The sequence below is a fragment of the Lepisosteus oculatus genome, chromosome 2 (assembly GCF_040954835.1).
Source record: "Lepisosteus oculatus isolate fLepOcu1 chromosome 2, fLepOcu1.hap2, whole genome shotgun sequence".
NCBI classification, from domain to species: Eukaryota; Metazoa; Chordata; class Actinopteri; order Semionotiformes; family Lepisosteidae; genus Lepisosteus; species Lepisosteus oculatus.
In genome coordinates this window covers 49,312,175-49,338,714 of record NC_090697.1, presented here as the reverse complement: position 1 = coordinate 49,338,714, position 26,540 = coordinate 49,312,175, and the positions used below count along the sequence as shown (strand labels likewise).

Here is a 26,540-nt window from a genome sequence, read left to right as displayed (position 1 = left end):
TGGCAGCAAGTGGGTGATTACGTTAGCAGCGGTTGCCATGGCAGAGCGTCGTTATGACAGGTTAGAGGTTGCGCGCCGGACAGCAGGCAGAAGGCGGGGCCTGGGCTCGGGAGCGCGCACAAGCCGTGGGAGACACCGTTACCGTGGAGCTCGAGCACACACACACGTCTGGCCCCAGACTCGGAGACCCTGGAGTCCTCAGCGCCGATTAGGGCGATCCGCGGACACGACAAACATCAATGAAACATATAGTGCACTGCAGGAGCCATTTTCCTCGCGTAAGCGGATTCCCAACTCCAAAGAAATGAATGCGTGCAATAACACAAAGGTAGGTCGAGATTGCAGTGCTTATTTAAAGTGAAGGTGTAACAAAATCTAATGCTGAATGACTAAGTTATTGTTTTTTTCTCATGCGCCAAGGCAGTCTAATTTGACTCTAATAAGATTTTCACGTATTTTTATGACATTATAAGTAAACTGTCTGCAAAACGTCGCTATCGCCTGTCTCGTTTTTCAAGAAACCTGCGGTTTCTTTCCAGATCCTTGCCGCGGGTTGTGTCAGGTGGTATTTTCTTGGTTATTGTGTCCAGTTCGCTGATTATGCTCAAGTGGTTGCTGTGTACATGACACTTACGGCTCCCCCCCATCTCCATCCCTATCAACCGCGGCTGTTTCGAGAAAGATTGGCATGTCTCTTTCCTCCCCCGCACTGCCCTCTAATAACGTAGCGGGTACTTCCTGGTACGGTATTCCCAAAATAAAGATGTTTTCCTGTAATTATGACGGAGTCTCTAGTTAGGTCCTCTCCACGATGCCTTTAAAGTCGTGTCAGGCCTTGAGCTGCTTGAGGCTGAGTACTGGCCGTGTCTGTGTTGACATGTGCCAATGTCTGATCATCGCATTCAATAGATCGTCTCCTTAAACGCGCCTTGTTAAAAGGTTAAAAGTTTGTTTTGCATCGTGTAATAACTTCTAAGGGTACATTTCGCAGTTACCCAGAAATCTAGGATTCTCTCATAATCGTAATATTTTACAACTGGATCGACACTGCATTTCTTTTTAATGAAAACCTTCCGTGCAGTTGACAAGAATCCCAAACGCAGTTCAGTCCCATTAATCGTAGCTTAATTTCTGAGTATCGGGCTCTTTAACACGACTCTGAGAATGTTGTTACTAGGGTGTACTTGCCAGCTGACATACAGTTTCACTGGGCGTTTGCTTTTAAAGCTCTGGCAACACAACCGATGACATTTCACTGAGTGTTATTATAGATGGGGGCTCTTTTTGAAGAAAAAGTGGTGTGATAATCTGAACAATCCGTAAAGGTCAGTCTTCACGAGGGAAGAGGGAGGAATACTAAAATAATGTCTGAGAGCTGGCACACCATCTTGTGAAGATATGTTATTCTGAATAATATACATGGAGTATTTTCTCCAGAAATTGTGCAGCCTGACCCTTTTCTTATATTTTTCTAGTATTTTTACTATTGTTACAGGTCACAAATGTTTTTGGCATATTATCTGTTCCTTTAAATTGTCATGTTACCCAGAAAATAGGCCATGTTGAGTGACTGTCCACGTTCCTTTAAAAATTCTTGTGGACATATAGTATTGATTTGGGATCTGAGTGCTTAAGTTTAAGTGTCCGCCTTAAGGATAGAAAGCTTCAGTTTTGTGCGTCGGCCCTTTATAGCTTTATGTTATTAAAACATCGTATGCCAAAACATCTTTTACGATTGGTTGGTACAGAGCAGTCTGCTTCCTTGAGTGCTATTGTAATACCTGAACTGCAGTTCTGCTTAATGAAGCAGTCAGGAACAGTGCACTTCTCATTCCAAGGACATAGTGGCGGCACTGTGGCTAAGGATCCGCACCTGTGGCTGGAAGGTTGCCGTTTCAAATCCCGCGGCTGGCAGAGGAATCCTACTCTGTTGGGCCCCTGAGCAAGGCCCTTAACCCCAGCTGCTCCAGGGGCGCTGTATAAATGGCTGACCTTGTGCTCTGATCCCAAGCTTCTCTCTCCCTGTCTGTGTGTCTCATGGAGAGCAAGCTGGGGTATGCAAAAACAAATTCCTAAAGCAAGAAACTGTATACGCTACTAAAGTGATCTTATATTACCCTTTCATGCATCCTGCTTGCAACAGGAGACAGCATAGCTCATCCCATAACCAGCCTGGCTTGGTTTGTGTCAATCCAACACCTGAAGATTGTGTGCATGAAGGAATGCCTGTGTCAACTTGTCTGTGCGTGGGAGTGATTATCACTTGTGTCCTCAAGGTTGCATTAACAGTGGATGGAAGATGCTTACAAGGTAAATGTACAAAGGGTCCCTGATTTATATATCTGGTATAGGATCTGAAAGTCACGGTTTATAGCAAAACCACATACCTAGTGGAATTTTCCCTCATAAAACCATGTAAATATGAAATGGTTATGGACTGTAAGAGCATAATCTTTGCCCCTACGACTTAAAGTTCAAAGCTTTTCCCATACAGATCAACAAATACGTACTTAAGATGTTGATGGGGTAAGTGTAGGAAAACGTGTTGGAGTGACTTCTAACCAGGACGCCTGTACCAGTGTTGGGAAGTGAGTTTTGAATATTTAAATCAACAATCAAGTCCTTGCTCTTCACTGTTAAGGACTAACAAGTCACCATTACATGTACCTCAATACCATTACACTCCCCTTCCACCAAATCAATCTCATTGTACAGCACGGTTCGGTACAAAATCGCCGTCTGTGCCATTGATAAATATGCCATCAGCAAAGCTCAGAATAAGCCATGATTCATCCAAGGAAATGCCATTGTTCCATGGATTCTTTCAAAGGTGTAGGGTCTGTATGAAAAAAGCAAGTTTCTAAGCCATCCAGTGGATCAGGACTTGTTCTGTTGCTTTTTTTGTACACACACTTCAGAATTGTTTAGACCAATGATATGCTGCTTCATCACCCTTAAACCTAAGTGTTTTAAAAATGTTGTGGGAATAGTGGATATCAGTGAGTGCGTTCTGTGTCCTTCCATGTAATAGTAACAAGTAATAGGTTTATTCCATGCTGAAAAAAAGAAGAAAGAAAACACAACGTTTCGGCCGTGGGGCCTTCTTCAGGTGAAGAAGGCCTCACGGCCGAAACGTTGTGTTTTCTTTCTTCTTTTTTTTCAGCATGGAATAAATAATAATAATGTTTCTTTATTAGCCCTATACAATTTCTTGCATTAGGAATGCGTCTTTTCGCATACCCCAGCTTTTTCTCCAGGGAGACACAGACACAGAGACAGGGAGAGAAGCTTGGGGTCAGAGCGCAGGGTCTGCCATTGTACGGCAACCCTGGAGCAGTTGGGGTTAAGGGCCTTGCTCAGGGGCCCAACCGAGTAGGATTCCTCTGCCGGCTGCGGGATTTGAACCGGCAACCTTCCCGTCACCGGCGCAGATCCTTAGCCACAGAGCCACCCCTATTACTTGTTCTTATGATTTATTTACTTAAGTATTGCAGCCAGACAAAAAACATTATTGCATGGAAAAAGAGACTCTTAGAACTGTGTGTCAGGCAAGAGTATCGGGAGCAATAGTAAATGTGACGACCATACATAAAGTCTCCCAGTGAACTGGGAGTTGTTTGTGAAAGACTGTGCCTTTTCATTCTTATCAAAGTTGTTACACTTCAGTGTGTCAGTTCATCTGATTCCAGAAAGTTTCTTGAAATTTAAAAAGTGGAACTACACAGAAGAGGAAATAGGATTCGTTGTGCAGTAGTGAAATGCATTTAAGATTTTTTAAGCTCTGGGCCCTTGTGCAGTGTGTGTGGCTGCAGTAAAAGAGAAATATACTTTATTTTGTTGCTTAAACTAACCATTGTTTTATGCAGAGATCAGGTACACTGGTTTTTATTGTTGCTTCTTTTGAAATATGTCTTCTAAAGTATAAAAAATCCAATTTCATCCTTTTTTATTGTGTAAGAACTCCAATAAAAAAACCTCCTTTTATCCTGGTAGTAGATCATAGATGTGTTGGGGGTGTGTTTATTTGTGTTTCTGAGTGCGCTCGTGCTCTGTGTAGCAGAGCTGGTTTGGGCGCGTTGACGTCATCACCCTCCCTGCGTGTAGCAGGGACCTCAGCCGCCTGGTTGGAGGGAGGTCTCCTTTAGCTCACTCGGCTGGTTCCTTGTTGCGTTATGCAGGAGACTCGGGTTCGTGCCCCAGGTGTTGCGGAAAAACCAGCAGGGTGGAGCGGCGAGGGCACAAGGTCACATCTGCATGTGCAGGTTTTAACAGCAACCATGTACTGGAACAGAAAAGGGAAACTTTCTTTGACCCAAGATTTTAGTGCTCTAACAGCCAAAATGGAAATTCAAACACCTGTCATTCAGAGTCTGGAGGTGGCCTGTAGATGAAATCAGTCTTGTCACAGAGTTGGAAATCTTAGGCTGGGGAGTTTGGGGTGCATCATGTAAACGGGCCTTTTATTGCATTTAACAGATACAGGAGCGAGTACCTGACAGAACGTCCTGTGCTGTTGGCAAGCCTCATTCAGCACTATTACCCCTGCACCTGCCAAAATAAACCTGCGTAATCAAGTCCTTCCAAGTGTTTTAGTGAAAGTTTATAAATATACTTATTTTTCATTCACACTGTACGGGGGAAAACATAGATTTACACTTCATCACGTAATGAATGGTTTTAAAAAAAGAAGCGGAGTGTATGTCTGAATAATGTAGATAAGGACTTGAACAGGATGCTTTTTTTATGTATACTGAGTGACTGACTCATAGGTCATAAGCAGAGTCAGTTCCTTAATGGGCATATGTTTTCAACCCAGAGTTTTATAAAATACATTAATTCTTGAAAGCAGAATTGGCACTATTCGTAGAATTTACAATGCCTTCTCTAATCCTGTACAAGACAAGCCTTTATATTAAAGTGCCACTCTGTTTAGAACCGAATACTGGAGAACTGTGTAATGAGTTATGTAGCTTCACTGCATGTCACACACGTTAAGCAATTGGTATTATAAATACAAAATGTACAAAAGGTGATTTAATCGGGCTGTCCTTTTATTTTAGTTATTTGTTTGTTTGCTTGCATTTCTCCTTCCATCCAGAGTCCCTAGGCAGAGCCAGAGGCAGAATGGAGTCCCAGAACACACACACGTCCCATGGAGATAACAGGGACAGAGAAAGGAGACGGCACTCCCGTAGGAGCCTTGACAAGAATTCAGAACCCCCTTTTAAATCCCCGCACCGCAAGAACAAGGAGAAACCAGACGGTGACAGTCCCATGAGCGAAAGGGCGAGGACCAGAACGCGGGACCCGGACAAAGATCACAACTCCGACGACGAGAGGAACAGCGACTCCTACTACTCGGATGACTATGAGAACGGCTCCTACGTGTCTGACCAGTCTCGCACTCCCAGCTCTCACTCGCCGTCCCCCGGCCCCAGGAGAGAGGGGCGCACCAGGCGCATCTCGAGCAGCCCTCCGTGTAAACAAGGTAAAACCTTGCATTCCACCGCAGAGATCTGTGGTACAGCCTATAGACTTCCTGTTTCCAAAGCACTGTGACACCAAAAATCAGGACCCTCTTGAAACATGGGTAACAGGAGAGTATCAGTTCGCTGCACCAGAAGAAACTGTAAAAAAAGTTTGGTTCTAATACAGATCTATAAAAATCCATAATAAATTGAACACATAGTCCAGGAGACTGAATATGTAGATTATGTGGCATTCAAGAAAAGGACAAATACGCGACCGTGTGGCAGCCTATAATAAGTTGAGTATTAACTTGAGTATTGAAGAAAGTAGTATTGAAGAAACTTAGTATTAAGTTGAGTATTGAAGAAAATGTATTACCTTATTCCTCAAAACTTATTAATACATAATACATACTGTTTGTGGCAAGAGGAGAATACAGGGGTTTCCTGTAGGTGCTGCTTATAAATGTTAGAAAGGCTCTAGAAAGATTACCAAAAGGATAGAACAGAAATCCTTGAGTGTCTAGGTTACAAAACAAAACGATGTACAGTTTAGGAATTATTTTCTGTGACCAACTGTACCTGTAGAATAAATGAATTGTATATTAGCTATATTCATATTATTTGCACCCAATTTTACACAGATCGAAGATTTATTAATAAGATGAGGTTTCAGTTCACTCCTTACGGTTTGAACAAATTCATATGTTGCACAAAATGTTTGATTTTTCCGGAGTGCACGTATTGTCTTTTTAGAGATCTTACTGAATACTTGTATTTATTTTTTAGGTTAATTTTCATGTGAGGATAATATGCTCAGCATGGAGGCTTAAAATTTATCAGTAAACCTTTGCCAGCTTTGGAAAACTAGGCTTTAGGAGTTGAAATAGGTAATGGAGCAAGTATGTTATTTGTTTTTCTCCAGGTGTTTCTGGGAGGAGTTTAGTTGAAGGCTTACTGTAAGATTTCTGGTGCTGATTATAGCTGATATGTCCCTGTAGATGGCAGCATTGGTGAGCTTTCTTATGACGTTCTGTGCTCTAGAGAGCATAAGAAAGGTTACTTAGGAGAGGAGGCCATTTGGCCCAACCAGTGTGTTTTGTTACTGTCCGCTAATTGAATGAGCATCTCATTCAGCCGTTTCTGGAAAGAAGCCAGGCTATCGGGTGTGACCACGTTCATCCACAGCTCAGTGTGTGAAAAACCATTTCCGGTTCTCAGTTTTAAATGCACTTTTCTGTGGTTTTCACTTGCATCCTATGATCAGGGTTTTCCTATTGATCCTAAAAAAGACCTTTGAGTTGAGTTTGTTGATGCCTTTGAGGATTTTTGAATAGTTGAATCGGATCCTTTCATAGTATTCTATTTTCAGTACTGAAAGCCCCTAGTGGTTGATCTGATCTTATTTTGTAGTATGTGTTTGTATGTAGCAAAAATATATTATGGATTGGAAGGGCTGCACATTTGCTTCAGCTGTTATAAAAAGATGTTTTAAGTAGAAAAGATAAATTCACAAGGGAGGCTTTTAAGACAAATCTTAAAATTCACCATTGTATGAAATCGTACAGGCTTGAACAGTGTTAATGATTTTATTACATTTACAGAAAGGTCTTCACTTCTAAAGGAGTTGAATGAATGGATAAATTAATTTTGCAGTACTGTGAGACAATCTGAGAATGTTCTTTTATTTTATAGACCATACTTTATTTGCTTTACAGCCGACTAGGAGGACAAACTAAGCACAAAGTGCTTAGCAGTAATCTTTGAGTCATTAACATGAAATATGTTCTTGTAAACATTCTAAAATAATGACCACACAGTGTGAACTGCACTGAAAACAACTATCACTAAAATATCTGTAGAAGTGTTATTGCAATAAACAAGTACTTAGTCATTTTCTAAAGTAATATCAGTGTTCTAACATAACTTGCCTTCTGAATAATATTTTTATTTTAATACAGCTAAAACCTGATGAAATTTAGATTAATATTTTGCTGCAAACTGTTCACAAACAAAAGAAATGGTTTTGGCTTGCTGAGCTGGTTTCTAATTGATGTGAGAATCTCAGTGAGACATTTTTTAAAAGATCTTCTTCAACAACATGGATGGTTCAGTCCATGGACCAGGGTTTGAGAAAAGTGGCCATAGCCTTCCTCTAGACCAGAAATTAATCTGGTCTTCTCGTTACCCTTTCCAGGGTAGTAACATCCTCATCAGAATGGGCGAACCAACCTTGTACATTATTTTAAATGAGACGTGTTGTTATTGTGTAATTGTAGCATAAATTGATTATGTTTGCATGATTCACTAAACTTTACTCTCTCATCTGCCTTTGTTAGTGTTTCCCAGTATTGTTTGTACTGGGATAAAGTTAACATACAGTAAATACCTAAATCAATTTCACAGGCTGCTTGTTTGAGATCAGTATCCTACATTTTATGTTTATAATGCATGATCTTACTGCCTAGTCATGCACTTGTCTTCCCCGTCCTTAATATGTTCATCTTTCTGAATTTATTTTGCCACTACTACGGTTTTGAAGTTCGTCTTATTTTCTCATGTCTCTGTGGTACCCCACTGATGTCACCTTAAATGGTCCTTTCTCTCCTTATCATTACTTTATTTTATGCATTACCAACTTTTGTAGTATATGTTACTTTAAATACCTATAGTATTGAGTTTTACTATGTCCATTATTTGTAAATTACCTACTATTAAAAATGTAACTACTTATTATTGAAAATCTTTTGACAATCTGATATTAATATATGCTCTGATAGTACTGTATCCCCTACTGATGTAGTTTGTTCAAGTTAGTAAAGTCCTACATCCTGTTATGGCCCAAAATATAGTTCAGTCCTGTTCATGTAACTACATTTTTGAGTAATAGATTTGCACTTTGTCAAAGGAAATTACCTGAATGATACTGAGCTCTGAATGAAGCACTGCAAAATTTTGAGGAATTGCTTAAGAGTTTGGGGGTATTATTGTATTATTATACTATCAGAATTCATAAGCCATTTGAACATTTTGTCAACAGATTTTAAAATTTCTTTCATACGATCACATCCGTTCCCTGACTTATGTAACTGTTCCATTTCTTAAGGCATTACATTTAAATAACTCATAAGCGACCCTTTCTCAGCCTTTGAGTGAAGAAACTTAAGAGAGTTATCATTCACAATACAGTATATTGTAGCACTGGTCCCTCATTTGCCTTTGCTGTGTCTGTAGGTGAGTCAGGAGAGCAGAACTAAACCATGAGTTTATTGTCCTTAAATGATGTGTGTGCTAATCATGCAGTGGGTGCAAAGAGAAATTAGTAATACTTATTCCTTACATTTATAGTATATAGCTCTTTTCTGGACACTCCAACCAAAGCACATTGTACCACCAATGTGCAGCAACTACAGTACCTGGATGATGTAACAGCAGCCATAATGCACCAGTACACTCACCATTACTTACTAAGCCAGTTCATAGATGTAGATTATTAGGAGGCCATGTTTGGTAAAGACCAATGGGAAATTTGGCCAGGACACTAGGATACCACCCCTACTCCTTTCAATAAATGCCCTGGGATTTTTAATGACCACATAGAGTCAGGACCTCGGTTTCACACCTCATCTGAAGGACGGCCCCTTTTTACAGTGTAGTGTCCCTGTCACTATACTGGGGCATTAGGACCCACACAGACCACAGGGTGAGCGCCCCCTATTGGCTCCTCTAATGCCTCTTCCAGCAGCAGCCAGGAAGTCTCCCATCCAGGTACTGACCAGGCTCACACCTGCTGAGCTTCGGTGGGTTGCTATTAGTGAGTTGCAGGGTGATATAGCCACTGGCATAAAGAGAAAGAGAGAGAATTAGCAGCAACCAGCAGTCCATTCTAGAGGAACAGAAAAATTAAGCAATGACAAATACAAAAACATCTTAAGCCCCTTAATTACAATAATCAAACACCAATACCAAGCGTCTAGTGAAAGAAAACCTCCACTTGCCAGTTTTCAGAAGACATTTCCTAGACAGGGAAACAAAAGGATCAAAGCTGTTGGACACAGAGTGGAAGATTTATTTGTTTTCTGGTCTTACCAAGTGTGTGAGATTATTTTCCATTTTACACTTCTAAGTCAGTTTTATAGAACAAGTGTGCGTGAAAATAGTTTCAATAAAGATCCTTCAGTTCAGTTCAGTTCAGTCTAAAAAATATGAATTATTGTAGAAGAACATTGGCAGACATTTTTATTTACTAACGGAACAACCCGGTTTCACAAATCACTTGTCTCTGTAGTGTAATGCCCAACTCTCTCTGTAGGCTTGAAGAACATGGGATCGAGGCATCTAAGTAACAGGGCTATGGGACAGAGGAATTGGGGGGTCCGATCCCAAAGCCTGAACAAAGAGTCTCCTCCTAAGGACCTGGACCTGGTGACCAAGCGTGTCCTGTCCGCGCGGCTGCTGAAGATCAATGAGCTGAAGAACGAGCTGGCGGAGCTGCAGCTGAGGCTGGACGGGCTGCAGAAGGAGAACAAGATCCTGCGGCAGCTTCAGCACCGGCAGGAGAAAGCCCTCCACAAGTTTGAGGACACGGAAAACGAGATATCTCAGCTCATCTCCCGCCACAACAACGAGGCGAGGACCCTGCGGGAGCACCTGCGCAGGGCCCAGGAGAGGGAGCGCGCCGCGGACCGGCAGCTGAAGGAGACGGAGGACGAGCTGCACCGCTGCAGGAGCACGCTGCAGAAGCTGCGGCGGCTGGCGCAGGACCGGCACCTGGCGGAGCGCGAAGAACTGGCCCGCAAGCTGGCGCAGGCCGAGGGTCGTCTAGAAGACAACGACCGGAGGATCAAGGTACGTCGGTTTTCTCAATGTCGACCGGCGTGTAAGCGTTGCCCACTCTACGGCTTGGGCTGTGTGAAAAATAAAAACAAAAGAATTTCTGTCAGTTAAAAGTATTTCCTGTGTTTGAGACCCTGCGATGGTGTGCCATTGCAGCAACCTTTTAATAGGCAGGCCCTAGGTAAAACAGACACATCTAGCAGTAAGGTAAAAGCCAGTGTTCTTTACTCACCATGTAAGAGAACTAAACCAAATTCAACAAAAGAGAAAACAAAAGCCTAGGCTTCTCTTCAAGCTCTAACTAGATGTCTCCCTCTAGTCAACCAGGAAGCTAAGATGCTTATCGGCAACAAAGCATTAGTCTCTCCCCAAGATCGTCAATCCATTTTCTAAACTGATCTATCCTATACAGGGTCACGGGGTCAAGAGCCCGGCAGGATACACCCTGGATGGGAAGCCAGTCCATTGTATGGCACATACAGACATAAACACACACACTCTCACGCTAATGCTAGTACTAGTTTTCCAGAAGCCATTTTACCTACCAGCATGTTTTTAGATTATGGGAGGAAGCCAGAGCACCTGGAGGAAACCCATGTGAACCCATGTTGTCACAGGGAGAACATACAAACTTTACACGACAGAACCCCAGGGATTGAACTCAAGGCACCTGCACTGCAAGGCAGCAGTATTTCCCCTCATCTTTCTAGAGAATTTGGTTCAGGCAAGGGCCGTACAGTCACAGCTCTTTTAACAAATGCTTTTTTGGAAACCACGTAGTAGTACTGTATTTATAGCTCTACCTGCATATTCTGGTCTTCGTTTTGTGTTTGGGGAAAAAAATAATTTTCTTGGTTTTGAAGTTGCATGGCAAACCAAATGATTCAGCATCTAAAATGAATGCATGAATAAAAGCAAAAACTTGATGGCAACGTGTAAATGAAAGTCCATCTGTTATTTTCTGAAATTCTGCCATGGACATCACAGAATTCACATCTCTGTTATATTATAATGGTCATTTTTGCTTTTTTTTTTTTAAAACTTGGTTTTTCATTCTACCCACCTGACCTTGGAATTGCCAGTTATGATTTTCATGTCTTAGCTCACGTCTGTTAACCCCGCAACGACACACAAGAGATAATGAGTAAGTGCAGGTGGACTCGTCTGATGTAACCCCAGGCTGGATCCTGTGGGGTACCTTGATTGTGGTCCCCATGGACCATGTCCTGCCTTTTAATGTTCATTGGAGTAAAAATCCCCCTTACATTTTAACAATACACTGGATCAGGGTAGTATTATATTTAATATCCCAAAATGCTATAGTCCTTATCTATCTTTAAATATGAAAATGTTTTCAATTCTACTAAAAGATGTCTTAAGCATACAGTAATTAAATTCAAAATACATTTATGACCCTTTTTGAAGGTAGCATCAATTTGCATAATATGGCCATGAAAAATATTCACCCCCACCCCCCCTTGGTCCTTGTCAGATTTTATTGTCTTAAAATAGGGAATCATAATGTATTTAATTTGGATCAAGATAATGTCAAAATGAAAACAAAATTCAAAAGATTTTCCCAAATTAATTATAAATACAAAACAGCTGAAAGCTTAAAACAGAGATTTAGGCCATATTTGTCAGGGCCCCCCCCCAACATGGAAAAAGTAATGAATTATTATAACTGAATGCTTTCAAAGCATAACAGTCTTGACCCTTGCATATTGTCATGGGAGCCGGTCCTGGCTCCCGAGTAGTGCGTATTTTGGACTCAATGCAGACAATATAATCCGGAAGTGATTATATCGTCATAAGACGTCAAGGGAAACACAGCAGGAGCAGGACGGGATGACAGATAGGGGGGCGTGACGGCTGTGATCCGGTGCTCAGGGGGGCGTGGCGCAGGCGAACAAGTCCTAAGGTAGTCCAAAGGGGAAACCAGTCCAGGAGCCGGGAGATCCAATCCGAGACAGACAAGATTAAAACCGGAACGGGATCTGGAACAGGGACAGGGAGCCAGGACGATAACAACAGTTACGCAGCAGGTTAGGACGCCGTGATGAAGCCTATGCCGTCAGGTCTCTCCAGGACCCGCTGGTAGTTGTGCTTCCGGGCGTACGTCTTCCAATGTAGAGCGGGGAATAGCGGGAGCGCCAGGCTTTAAATAATAATAAGGAAAACAAGGGACAGGTGCACATAATGAACTAAAATAGGAAAGGGTCAGAGCACCCTTAAGAGGAGGGATGACGATCGTGACACAAATACACTGTCTCTCCAGGATTAGACAGGCCTGCCTGATAAAAAGCATTCCTTAGAGCTCATTAGATAGATGAGAAGTTGATGAGAAAGCTACTTCTTTCACTAGACGTATTCAGGCTTCTCTGTCCTCCCCCCGCCCCCCCCGTTGAGCAGATCGTTTTCGGATGTTTTCCGTACTGCGGGAGGTTCGTCTCCAGTTAGAAACGAGACGCGTCCATCGCAGATGCCACCTGGGCGACTTTCAAGGGTGCAGACAGTTCTGGCCCACATACCCCAGCCTTCCCCCCTGGGGCATGCAGCAGCATCTCGGTCACAGACAGCTGGCGACTTGACTCTTGCTCACGGTCACAGCATGTGGATCATAAAACTCAGCCTGCACTCGGAGTGAGCCACTTGATCCATTGAACAAACTGTATCGTTCTTTCTTAAGCTTTAGGATAGATCTCAAAAGATCTTAATTTCATTTATCAGCTGGTTTGAAGATGATATTCGAGTTTCACAGTACCTTATAGCTGTTACAGTTTTATAGGTAGAAATGTAAATTTGCGTGTGTCAGAGAAATCAGATGAAGTATAGTAGGTTCTGTATTCTTCTGTTTTCTAATGAATCTTCTTGGCATATACTTACATATCCAAGGGAACAGGGATAACAGGGAATTTATATTAAAAGCAGCTAAAACAGATTTGTTGTTTTGGCTACTTGCATTCATCTTGAGCCTCTCTGTCTCTGAAAAAACATATGATATCATATTCTTGTAATTCCATGGAGACGGTTCAGTGTTTCTTTGAGTGCAGTTAAATTACAGTTTTCCAATTAAATTACTAATTTCTGGTAGATTAAAGTTAGGTTGTTCCTTCTGTTTGTTTTTTACTGTATACAGGACATTGTGTAATTGGCTATATTATTGCTGTTCGATGTTTGTGAAATTTAAATGACCTGTTATACATCTCATTATTTCACGTGTACTTAATTTCCACTTACAATATTGATTTGTGGACTGCTGGCCCTCCAATGTGAATTCTAATTAGCTGACATGTAAGACATCCTATACATAATTAAAATGTGAATGTTTATATAAGCTTTTTTTAACTCTCTTCTCTTCTGTAAGGCTATTGTACCATCTTTGTTGGTAATGTTTGTCTTCCTTGTCTTATTGTTGTATTGGACTGTGCCGAAAAACAAATTTGATCACAGGATCATAAATCTTGAATTGAATTGTCTTAAGATATATACTGATTATCAGAAGAAACATGCTACAAATTCACACTGTAATGAAAATGTTAAGACTTTCCCTTGTGGCAGGCGCACTGGCTTTTTATTGAGCAGATACAGCTGAGCATTTATCAGCAGGGGATCTAGTCTGTGACTTTCACAGAAGTATCATGTCTAGCTACCATGGAAGCAGTACAAGCAGTAATTTTTTTACACCAGATTGCAAGACTGGTCTTGTGGGAGTTTATCCCATTACCGTCACAGCGCCTGGACAAGCATGTCTCTTCATTGGTTTCTGACCCCTAGATGCCACATGTCATCTCGGCTCTTTCCAAAAACGTTCGGTGGAGCTGAAGTCTGGCAAGAAAGGTACTCACATCATACCTTCCCCAGTCTCATCTCACAAGAATGGTGTTACATGTGCAGCATGTGAATACTGTATGTGCTGCCATGAGGGAAAGCACTTGATCACTGTAGCACTGTGCACTCAGGCTACCCTCAGTCACTGTGGGATCAGTCATTCTGTAGCAACCAGACACTGTTGCCCCGTATGGAATGAACCTCTATTTGTTTGTTTAGATCTTACACAAGGTGATGCAGCATTCTCATTAAACCATTGGGTGACCTATCGTTGTCAACTGGCGAGACACTCCTCCTGGAAGGAAAGAAGTGCTGCCATGTCGGTGAAGGTGATCACTCAGTAGCAATTAGCAATGACTGCATCTTAAATAAATAGCAAAATAGCAATACGTGCACCAAAACTTTACATTTTGTAATGGTTGTCAGCAGAGCAGGGAAGCCAGAGCCTAGTCCAGCAAGCAACGGGCACAAGGCGGGATACACCCTGGACAGAACGCCAGTCCATCGCAGGGCACACACAGACTGCACCCAAACCATGTCAGGAAAATGTGCAACACATTTAGATTGACGTCCCATATGCACTCCTCTGTTTATCGAGAACATAGTGAAGGATGACTCATATGATTATATCACTTTTCTTCACTGCTAATAGTCCATTGCCTGTGCTCTTTGCTCAGCTGGACTCACAAACGCACACTGCGAGGTGTGATGATGCACCTGGCTATTGTATGCCACTCGGTAGAGGTCTCATGATCTGTTTGTGATTAAGACTGGCTGCCGGCACCCCAGGTTGAGATTTACAGTTGCTTACCTGCTTTGCCTTGCACTTTAAATTACTGTATATTGATCACAATCCCAGAGAATGTGCTTCCACGCACTGTTGCCCTTTGCTGATAGTTTTTTCCTCCAATCTCATGCTGACATCACCCGAGACGCTGTTGCCCGTGAATCATCAGAAGGCGGTGATGCCTTGATCACTGAAGCTCCTGCTAAACGTGTGTGGACACCTTTGCTTTCAGTGTACTTGTTGTCCCTCACTTATCCAGGTGTCTTCATTTTTTGTCCACTACTTGTAGGATTGATTCATCGGTAAAGAGTCACGGAAGCATTGCTGTCTTGATAGGAGGAGCATATCCTCACCATGTTTTTTTGGTCGTGATTTTTACCAGGCTTGACATTCAAGAGGTTAAATCACCTCATCACCTTACCCAATCCACTCTCTCATTACTAAGGTGATTTGGTGCTTTTTGAACAGTAAAAACCACTCAAGCGTACCACGGTCAGTCAGCCATGAATGACTGATTAATCAAAATGATCCGTGTACTTTATTTTTTCCTGAAAACATTCATGCATGCTTAGAGGATTAAGCTTTTCTGATGCTCAGTATATTTTAGTGCTAAGAGAAAAATCATGCATTGGAACAGATATCTTTATTCATATATTCAAACACAACAACAAAATGTATTGATACAACAAGAAACATTCGATTCAAACTTAATTTATCTTATTTTAGTATGAACTTTATAGAAGAACCATACTGTGTACTATACTTTTATTTTTTTAAGGCAGTGACGGTATTACTGATGATTTTGCCATGGCCTTGACAGGGAAAGATATTATTCTGATAAAACCATTTCATCAGTGGTGAAATTGGTACTGTTGATCTAATCTAGCATCTACTAATGGATGTAATACATCATTCTAAAACCATGAACATGTTTTCTGTGACATGGTGCTCTGTGTCTGTGAGCACATAGAGAATCTGTTGATTGGTTTTAGTTGGTTTGTCTTGCTAGAGATGCTCTCAGGCATTGGGATATGAGCTAGAGACCAGGGGCTCCAGCAGTGTGTTTCCTAGCAGCCTTGGTACCAGACGGCATTGTTTAATCAGCTGCTTTCGTGTGCTCCGGATGGCAGGATCTGGAGAGAAACCTGGAGCTGAGTAGCAGCAGCTTTCACAGGCAGCTTGTGGCTGAGAGGAAGAAAGCTCACGAAGCCCAGGAGGAAGTCAGAAACCTCCAGGGAGAGCTTGAGCGACTGGGACAGAAACTTAAGGTACCGTGCAGAGACACCCCTTTATTTACTGGCTAGACCTCAGAAATGCTGTAAGTTCATAAGCGGCTTCCATACACACTGTTGTGCTTTCTTCTTAGCTTAATATCAGTGTGTCAACCAAATCTTTAGTATGGTTACTTAGTGGATGGAACATGGAAGCCATTATATGTCGCCATACCAAACGGCAGTCTCCCAACTGCAAGAAGTAAGGAGAACCATTAAAAGAATATATGTCAAGTTTGATTTTCAGGTGCCTGCAAAACCTACCACAATACATGCCAGGATAAAAGATGAATTTTTTTTAAAAATCACTGCTGTCATTTTACTGCTGCAGCTGTTGGGAATATTCTGAGGGGTGTTAAAGGAACATGTTGTACTGCTTTTGTCCCATAGGAAAAAGAGAGGGAACTTGAAACAAAGAACATCTATGCCAACCGTATACTAAAGCCATCACCAAAGAAAGATGGAGACAGTGCCTCAAGGAAAAAAGGTATGACTGTTTCATAGTTCCCCACCTCATTTAACAGCTGAATCACTGGCTATCTAAGAATGTAATGCACAATGCACAACAGCTTAGTGGTGCAAATCACACATGCAGATCACATAAATAAGAGCTTCAAAACCCCAGTTAAATTGTGCCATGAATGAAAGACTGAATTCCTTTTTGTGAAGAAAAGAGTTGTTTTGAGGCATGACTAGGTATTAAATTTAAGGAAAACAAATGTTTGTTTTTACCATTTTCATATTTGACTAGTTCTAGCTGTTGCTTCACTATAGTATCTCCCCATATCCACAGGGAAATGTGGTGTAGCTGTTGGTTGTAAATTATGCCTTGTGCCACTAAATGTAAAAAAATAGATATTTTCCAAAGATTCATAAATACTACACTGTACAACAATCTCTCCATCTCTGAAGTATTAATTGTGATTGGTTGGTATTCTTTATAAAAATATTGGTATATTACAAAATGATGCAAGTAGAAACAAGTTTATATTTGCTTAATTTCCTGTTTGTCTACCTTTATAGTTTTTTAGTAGCTTGGCATACTTAAAATATGATTGTCATCATAAAGACATTCTCACTTGACAAAATCTTGTTTACATTGGCCTCGTTTGTCTTAATTATCCCATCATACGGTACTTTGTAGAGAGAATAGATTTGATTGGTAGTGTTGCTAAAGTACAACAAAATAAATTGTGCAGGTGCTTAAAAGTGGAATTCAAACAACTTTAAATGGACATTTCTTTGATAGGTAGTTTTTCATTTGTTTTCGAGCACTTTGAAAGATTGTCTGTTTTGTATGACCCCCACTGTGTTTCTCCTCATTGTTAATGCAAATCAGGAAGATAGGAATGTTCAATTTGTCCAGGGGGCAAAAGGCAGCTTTGTGAAGCTGGCTCCCCTACCAACAGTGCAGTGACTCAAAGCGCATTCGGTTTGTGTCGGTTTGCTACTTTTGTTTCTTTGATATAAGGGATTATTTTTTGGGGGAGAGTGACGTCACTCAGCCCCTCATTCAATTGCTCTGGAGAACCAAACTGGTCTAATTTATTTGGACCAAGTTTGTTACCCTAGGTTGGGCTATTTTGTGGGAAGTGCTTCCCCCAAAATAAGATACTTTTCTTCCACTTCAGTTTAACAGCTACGTTGCATGGCAGGGAATGACATCACTCTTTTACAACAAATCTTATGTAAGATCGTGTGTCAGAAACCCAAGAGGCACAGATTCTGGTTTCAAAAGCCCAAACAAAATGATTTACGAATCTCCAAAGTCTATATTCCCCTCCCCCCTACAGAAGAATAGTGAAGAATTTCCCCACATAAAGATCTGCCAATTCCCAGATCAGAGAAATGTTGCTCTTTGGCGATCTCAAGACACAAGCAGCCACACTGGCAGACTTAACCTGCGCACAGGGGAACCCTCATATATTTGGAGATTCCTCTCTGTTACACATACAAGTGTGACAAGTTACAACGTGTCATGCAGCCACAACGCCCAGGCTGAACCAGAACAGGTGTGTTCTACTACTGGTGTGTCAAGGGCTACACTGTATATCACCAATGGCAGGATCAGAGGGGACTCTGGGGAACGTAGCTCTAGGCAATAGCATGGTGGACTGTGCTTTCATTAACCTGGACAACTCCTCTTTTAATACATTCGCTGTCAGGTTCCAAACTACAGCTAAAACACTAGACTGTATCTAATCAAAAGAGCAAAACAGACCAATGGCACACTGACATAGACCAGGAAGCTGTATGATCTTTACAGCTGATACACGTGGGATACAGACCGTCCAGTTGGATACCAGGAGCACAAAACAATCAAGACATTCAGACATTTTTTAACACACTCCTAAACACACTGTAGCAAACAAATAATATAAAATAAATTCATTATTATTATAATGTAGTCATACATTATATTGCACTTAAATTGCACTGCAATTTCCCTCACGGGATCAATAAAGTATCTATCTATCTATACATCTGCCTATATGTAATTGAATTCAAGGAGAAATTAGTCTTGTTTCTGCTGTTTGTGGAGAGAAAACTGCATGGGTAGAGTTACATCACTCCCCCCCAAAAATGCATTATTGTATGTCTCAAAAACCAAAACGGCACAAAACAGTGCTTTTAGAGGCGCAAACCAGCACAAACAGAGCACAGAGGAGTGCGACTGTTTTGGTTCTGTTGCGTGGTTGTAGGGAGACTCAATTACATCACTCCCCACCAAGAAAAAAAATCCCTTACATCTCAAAATTAAAAGTAGCACAAACACTACTTTTAACGGCACAAATTATTGCAGTCTAAGTCAATGTTTTGTTCATAAGGGGTGTAATTTCACAAAAGTGCAAACAAAAGACTTGCTGGGTAATTAACATGTTTCAGAGTACTATTTTGAGGTTGTTAGAATGACAAGGGATTTAATAATAATTCATTACACTTACTGTATATAGCACTTTTCTGGACACTCCACTCAAAGTGCTTTACGGGTAATGGAGACTCCCCTCCACCACCACCACCTGAAGCCCACCAGGATGATGCAGTGGCAGCTGAAGTGCACTAGTACACACACCAGCCATTAGTGGGGTGGAGAGCTGAGCAATGAAGCCAATTGATAGATGGGGATTATTAGGAGGGCATTGGTAAAGGCCAGGACACTGGGCTTTACCCCCTACTCTTTTCGAGACATTCCCTGGGATTTTTAACGACCACAGAGAGTCAGGACCTTGGTTTTACTTCTCATCTGAGAGATGGCTCCTTTTTACAGTGTAGTGTCCCCATCACTATACTGGAGCATTAGGACCCACACAGAGCACAGGGTGAGCCTCCCCTCTTGGTCCACTAACACCACTTCTTGCAGCAACCATCGAGGTACTGACCAGGCTCACACCTGCTGAGCTTCACTGGGTTGCCAGTTGTGAGTTGCAGAGTGATGGCTGCTGGCTATTTAACAGACGTTTACGTGCTTTTAAAAGTAATGCTTCTTCCACGGCAATTTAAACAATTGTTTACCTGATATTTTTTAAACGTCTAGCTCCTAACAGGAACGCAACAAAGAGTGTGCAGACTGATGAAAACCTGTTGCCCATCGAGTTTCCTACACCACCCCCTGCTATCACTGATGGTTCACGGAATTCAAAAGAAGATGATTATCTTTCATCAAAGGCAAGTGACAATGTCAGGCAGTTCAGTAAGATTAGATTCAGAGCTATGGGTTTTGTTTTCTTTTGTTTGTCATGTATCAGTGCTTTTTTTATAACAGTATCAACTGAAACAATTGTCAGCAGTATAAACCACATATGCATCTTTTTTCTTACAATATGTAATTGTTTTTAACATAAAGTTTGACTATGCAATAAAATGTGGGAGAATTAAACGGCCATCCATCAATTTTCGTTATCCAATTCAGGGTTGCTGGGAAGCCACAGCCTATCCTGGCCAAGCAGTAGGCTCAAGGCAGGATACACCAGTCAATTACAGGCCAGACACATAGACACCACTCACACATTCACAGCAGGACTAATTTTCCTAGAAGCCAATTAACTTACACTACCAGTATAGTACCAGTATATCTGTGGACTGTGGGAAGAAACAGGAGTGCTTGGTGAAAACCCACATGAACACGGGGAGAAACTCCACGCAGATGGCACCCCAGGTCTCGAATTGACCCCAGCGACCTAGCACTGTGTGGCAGCAATGCTGACTATTGCCCCACCTTTCCACCCCTGTCTCGTCATTTTCCAATTCCTGATTGATTGCATTTTTCATGGTGTACCTGTTGCTTTATTTGCTGTACCGACCCTTTCAGCAGTTTTGACTACAGAGTAGCCAGGACACTGTGCAGCCAGATTTTAAGTTCTTGATTATTAGACTTCTGGCTAATAATGGCAAGGCAAGGGAGAGGAGTGAATTCTCTTGCATTTTCTCTCTTTTTGTTAAAAAGTCCAACATAAAAATGTTCATGATGTTTTTACTACTGATGTTAAACAGGAACCATTAAATGCACCTATGTACTCAAGCATATATGACAGGATGGTAGCATTCAAACCACCTTTTCAGTACTCCCCATACATTTGACACAAAAAATCCGATCAGGTTATACTGAAATACACTGTACACATAGTCGAATGATAATCTCCGGCGTTTTTAAGGAAGTGGAGGACAAGGGGCTTGAGCAGAGGCTAGCAGAGGAGCAGCAGAGAGCGGAGAGAGACCGGGAGGAACGGGAGAAGGAGAGGGAGGAGAAGCTGAAGAAAGATCAGGAGCTCCAAGCCCTGGAGGAGAAAGCAAGGAGACTGCGAGAAGGTGAGGGCACAATTTCTATCGCTCTTATACTCAGATGATGACCCCATTTCCGAACAAGTTTGAGTTCTTGCAGACTATAAACTTTGATGGGTGCATAAATACAGTATGAACAATGATGAGAAATGCTATAATTAATTTGCACAGCAATCCCTGCTGAGATGTCATTTTGCTTTTTGACTTGATAATCTTTTTGTTTTTTGAAGTTCTCAGCTTTAACCATTCAGCTGTACAAGCATTTTAAAAGAGGACTATAATACTAGGTGAATGTCAAGTGTGCCTTAATCCTCACTTGAAGCCTTTCTTTAGCCCTCCACATTCGGAGTAATAGAATGTTTACATATATGTTCATTATTCAATATGTTTGATGCTTCTAAAAGCAACTTAACTTGTTTGGCTGGGCATTTTACTGAAGCTAGATAACAACAGCAGCACCCCACCCATGGTTTCAACCCACAAACGTCAGTGAGACCCCTGACCACAAATCCACACTTTTTTTTAGAATGTTTAAACCCGCTTCCAAGTATTTGGAATGAAAATGAAAGTTCCTTCTTTGTAAATACCCATGTGCAAATTCAACATTTCTTGGGTTTCCGTGCCTCTCAGTATATTTGTAGGCATCTTTCAGCAATGAGAAGGTACTAAGAATAGTACTAGGAACGGGCTCGAGATGGTTAAAATAAAACCATGGATTCCTGTTCCCTGGTGAACAGTTGCTTCTCTCTGCAATCACTGCGATTGTGTGTCTTGCTCAGAGTGGGAGAGGGAGGAGGAGGAGAGGAGGTGGCGTGGAGACCCCCTGCAGCAGGAGCAGCAGCAGGCTGAGGAGAGGGAGAGGAGACAGTGGGAACGGGACCCGCACAGTCTGGAGCGAATGGCAGAGGAGCGGCGCAAGAAGGAGCAGCTTCTGGCCAGGATGCGGGAGATTGACCAGGAAACTCAAAGCGACGATTTGTTTTCCAATTTCTCTGACTCCAAGCCAGCCAAGCACTCCGCGGAGCCACAGAGTCCAACCCCATCGATTTTCAAGTTCACCGAGCCAGTGGAGAACCTTCCCAATGGCATGCCTTCCCAGGGGACCAAAGACGCTCTCAAAAAGCCCGACTCCTCAGGACGCAGAGGAATTAAGGTTCAGGAGTCCAGTGAAGATCTGACCTTCGGTAGCTACGTGCCATCTTTTGGGAAGGCAACGAGCAGGAGTGGACTTACTAACCAAACAAGTGAAAGTGCTGAACAAAAACACAGAGACACTCTAAATCTTAATTTTGGCAAAGATAAGAAGACTAACCTTATGCAACAGTTATTTGGTTCTACTGCCAATACAGACATGTCCTCCAAGATGGAGATACTGAGTCCTCCAGCAGCCAGCAAGATGTCTCAGGGAAACAGTGTCCCCTTTCCCTGGGGGAAAAGCACCCCAGGCAAGAAAAAAGAGAGACATTTTTTGTTTGATGACATGAAAACCACCACCTCCAACAGCAACGGGCTGCAGGTTGCCGAGAACAAGCCAACTGTGAAGGCCATAAACGCATTTGAGGATGAAATTGAGGAAGTCTCTCTTTAGATAGCAGTGTTCTCTATACATAATACCACTGTTATTATTCTAGTTGAAGGCTCCCATTGTATCTTTCCTATTACTGAAAACTACATTTGCTTCATAAAGGAATAAGCTAGGGTCATTCTATGTGAACTCAGTCAGAAATTCCCACCTTAAGGTTTAGATGTTTCTTATGTCATTTGGACAGACTTTAGATCAAATATGAAATCGGTTCAATTATTTGAGCTTGTAGATAGATTGGCAGTTCTTTTATTAATGAAAGGTTGCAAAATCTGCATAATTGTGATTGATTGATTGTGATAATGAGTGATTGCAAAGACCTAAAAGTGCCATTTTTATTGTTATCCCTAGGAAATAATCAGTTCAACCAAGTTAATAGAATTAAACCAAGGTTTGTAGGAATCAGGGCTTTGTCATTAGAAAAATATAGATTTAAAAAGTGTGACTTCAAGTCCTTGTTCATTCTAAAGTAGTAAATGTATCAACGGCCAGTTGCTTATACAATTTAATTATGTTATTGACTCTCTTTATGCAGATCTCCATCTCCATTGCACGCATTCAGTCTGATTAAAAATCTTCACAAATTCTCGCTAGGAAGAAATGTAACAAACTGGAACATCTGGTACATAAGGATGAATTGCCTTATGGCGTAGGAGTTAACAAACTGATCTTGGGTCACTCTACAATGATATTGAAATTGGCATTTCATGCTACTACCAGATCCTGAGTGTGGTTGAACAACAAAATCAAACTATTGAGGTGGGAATATTCCTGGATTTCAAGATGATGTTTTTTTTTTATTTGAATAAAGGGACATGAATGTTATATATTCTATCAATAACATAATAAATGGTAAAATGTAATTTACTTCTACAGTGCTGAGAAAAAATTTTGAATCCCCTAGGTTGGTCTGTATTCTCCTGTATTTAGACTTAAAACATAATTAGATCATCCTGAAAGTCTAATAAAAAATGAAGATTAAATATAAAATGAAGATTAGACTTTACCGATTAAATGAATAACACAAATAACACAGCCTGACATTCTTCTCCAGTGTTTGCAGATACAATGCCTAATTTGTTGTTCCAGCAAGCCATTCTGGTCTTGGGGCAACAAATCAGTCCCATGTCATGATATTCCTACCACAATGCTCGATAGTTGGGACGAGGTTCATCTGTTGGAAGGCAGTTGGTTGGTTTTCGCCACACGAAAAGGTTCTTATTGTGGCAAGAAAGTCATCTGTTCAGTAGTCTGGTGGATCTTCAAGTTGCTCTTTGCAAACTTAAACCATGTAGCGATGTTATTTTTAGAGAATAGTGGTTCTTTCTATTCTTCCATTCCCATGAAAACGATTCCCACTTAGTCTTCTTGATGGTTGAGGCATGAACACTGACAGTGGTCACAGCAGGAGAGGCTTGCAGGTCCTTAAATGTTACTCTGGGGTTCACTTTGACCTCAGGTGATTTTCTGTTTTGCTTTAGGGGAGAGCTTGGCAGGATGACCGGTCCAAGGTAGAGTCACCGTACTCCTGAATATTTTCCATTTGTTGACTGTCTAACAGTGGAACGATGGAGAAAGTTTTCGAAATGGTTTTGCAACCGTCTCTGGTGTTGAATGTCAGTTACTCTTTTTCTGAGGTCCTCTGAAATCTGTAAAAAAGAGACGCAGCGTTTCAGCTGTGGAGCCTTCTTCAGGTGTGGCAGGATGACCGAAGACGGCTCGACAGCCTCCAAGACTCCAAGGCTGTGAAGGCTCCTCAGCTGAAACATGCCTCTTTTCCTTTCAGCATGGAATAGACTATTATCTTTTTATTCAGGAAGCCAATCCACTGGGCCATTAACCTATTAAGCCAGATAGTTGAGGCAGGATTCTCTGACAGACATTAGAACTTCTAGCATCCAAGCTACTGCTGACCTTTTGCTATAAGATATTTCCTAATTCTTCTACTAGACTTTCTACTGACTAGTAAATCATTCCCCTTCACAGACGGTTCCCTATCTTCTTATTGAAGCCTTAATCTTTTAAAGCCTGCTTCGCTACATCTAGTTACATTCCTCTCTCTCCGTTCTGCCCTGGGGTCTATTGGAAGCCCTGTTCTTGGATTTTGACCTCTCACTGGCTGCAGCTCTACAGTATATCCAGTATAACATCTGTATGATGAAAATGTATTATTAAGAACAGGGCTGCCCAAACAGTCTTTGTGTACTTATTCCTTTATTACTACCTGATTCTATTTACCACCTTAAGCAGGCTAAGTAGCTGTTCGCTTATGAATTCCCATACACTGATTCTTAATTTTTATATTTTTTTCCGAATTGCCTAAATCATTGCATCTCAAAAACGCTGAATTGATAAATATAAATTATTTTGGTTATTTAAGAAAGGTCTGGTATTGATTAAAACAAGGGTATCGTGATAAGACATTGCTATTCATATAATTACACTGGGGGTTCACAAACTTTTTCTTGGCGCTATATAAATGATTTGAAAAAATATCAAGAAACTGAAATCCAGTTTGGAGTATCTTATCTATTTGTATGCACTTCAAGTGAAGTAATGCTTTAAGAAGATACGTTTGAGAAGAAGAATAAGTTGGTTGGATACAAAACAGTCTTCACTTAGCTCCAGTTTTTTTAGACTTTTCTCTGTTTTCTTTATACTGTTCACCTGAGTTTCTAAAAAAAAGGGAAGGAGAAGAGGAAGATGAGTAGTCTGGTACATGAGCCCATCATAAGTGCTTATGGCAATTTTGCTTTTTAAGGTATGACTAATATAATTAGTAAAACTAACAATCCCAACTGTAAAATAGAGCAAATGCAATTCTTAGGGTAAAACAAATAGGAGGTATTCACTGTGGCATAAAAGCCAACAACATAGAGCATCACAGATGCCCAGTATTTTCCCTCTGGTATATTTTGTGCATATTATTAAAATTAATTTTGGGCAGTGACGACAGAAAATATACTAAATTTAGAATGAAATGAGTGTATATTAAAGACACTCTTAAAAGGGAAATGACAAGCACTTGCCTAGTCCAACCGGGCCTTTATAGTTGTCTTAGCTTTCTTAAGACGTTTTCTTGGCTTTCTTAAGAAAATGCAGCAGAATTTATTACCTCCCTCATGAAATTGCATGAATTGGATCTAAGTACTTCAGAAGTCAGGTTAGCTTTATTTAGGCTGGTCAGCTTAATGATGGCTCACCCATATGTGTAAAGTCGTAAATGAACCTCTCAGGAAATAGAATAATAACCTTCAAGTTTCTAGCTAGGAGGGTGTAGTGTTTTGTTTGCTATTATGTACAGTAATTGAAATCGTGGAATAATGGATCCAAATTAGATCATTTTATGGTAAAGTAGAAATGTATCTCTTTAAATAGTTTAGTTATATTTATATAATGTATGTAAAAAAAAATGAAGAATAATGTTTTATTATAAATTAGCACTTGGCACTTATTTCTTCTGAAGCTTGTAAATTAATGGTTATTATTATACATTATCAAGGGTTTGGCTGATTAAAAACACGTTTTGAAAGAAAATCATTGATTTAATTATCTATTTTATTTTATTCTCTAACACAGTACCTATTTTAAGTAAGGTATCTCCAGAAATACACATGAAGGTGACATCTTCTTGTAGATTGGAGTTATGAACAGCAGATGATTTCTCAAATGTATTTAAATATTTTAGAACTTATTTTTTAGTGCCTCTGGTTACTGGAGATATTTATCCATATTTTGTAGCAGATTAAGAACAGTTTTTATTATTTTTATTCCTGTTATGTCTGAACTATAGTTACATATCCTGAGAGAAATTTCAGAAGAGTCATATAAGGTCTATATTAGGCTTAGTATGTATTGTGTCTTGTAAAATATGTTTGATCTAATTAAATAGTGTACATATAATTTTGGTTAAATCAAGTTTACAATTAATATTTTCTCTGTTTAGAAACCAGTTTTCCAAAATCTACAATTAGTGTTAAAAAATC

The 26,540-nt window shown here is 40.9% G+C and overlaps 1 protein-coding gene across 1 annotated transcript; it reads left to right on the top strand.

The window, feature by feature from the left end:
* Nucleotides 1-94: 94 nt before the first annotated feature.
* Nucleotides 95-26,540, top strand: lca5 (lebercilin LCA5). The gene is made up of 8 exons (XM_006625895.3): nt 95-328; nt 5,099-5,488; nt 9,781-10,316; nt 16,053-16,190; nt 16,584-16,680; nt 19,729-19,859; nt 20,846-20,999; nt 21,752-26,540. The coding sequence occupies exons 2-8, from the start codon at nt 5,125-5,127 to the stop codon at nt 22,558-22,560; spliced, it is 2,229 nt and encodes a 742-aa protein (XP_006625958.2). The 5' UTR covers nt 95-328; nt 5,099-5,124; the 3' UTR covers nt 22,561-26,540.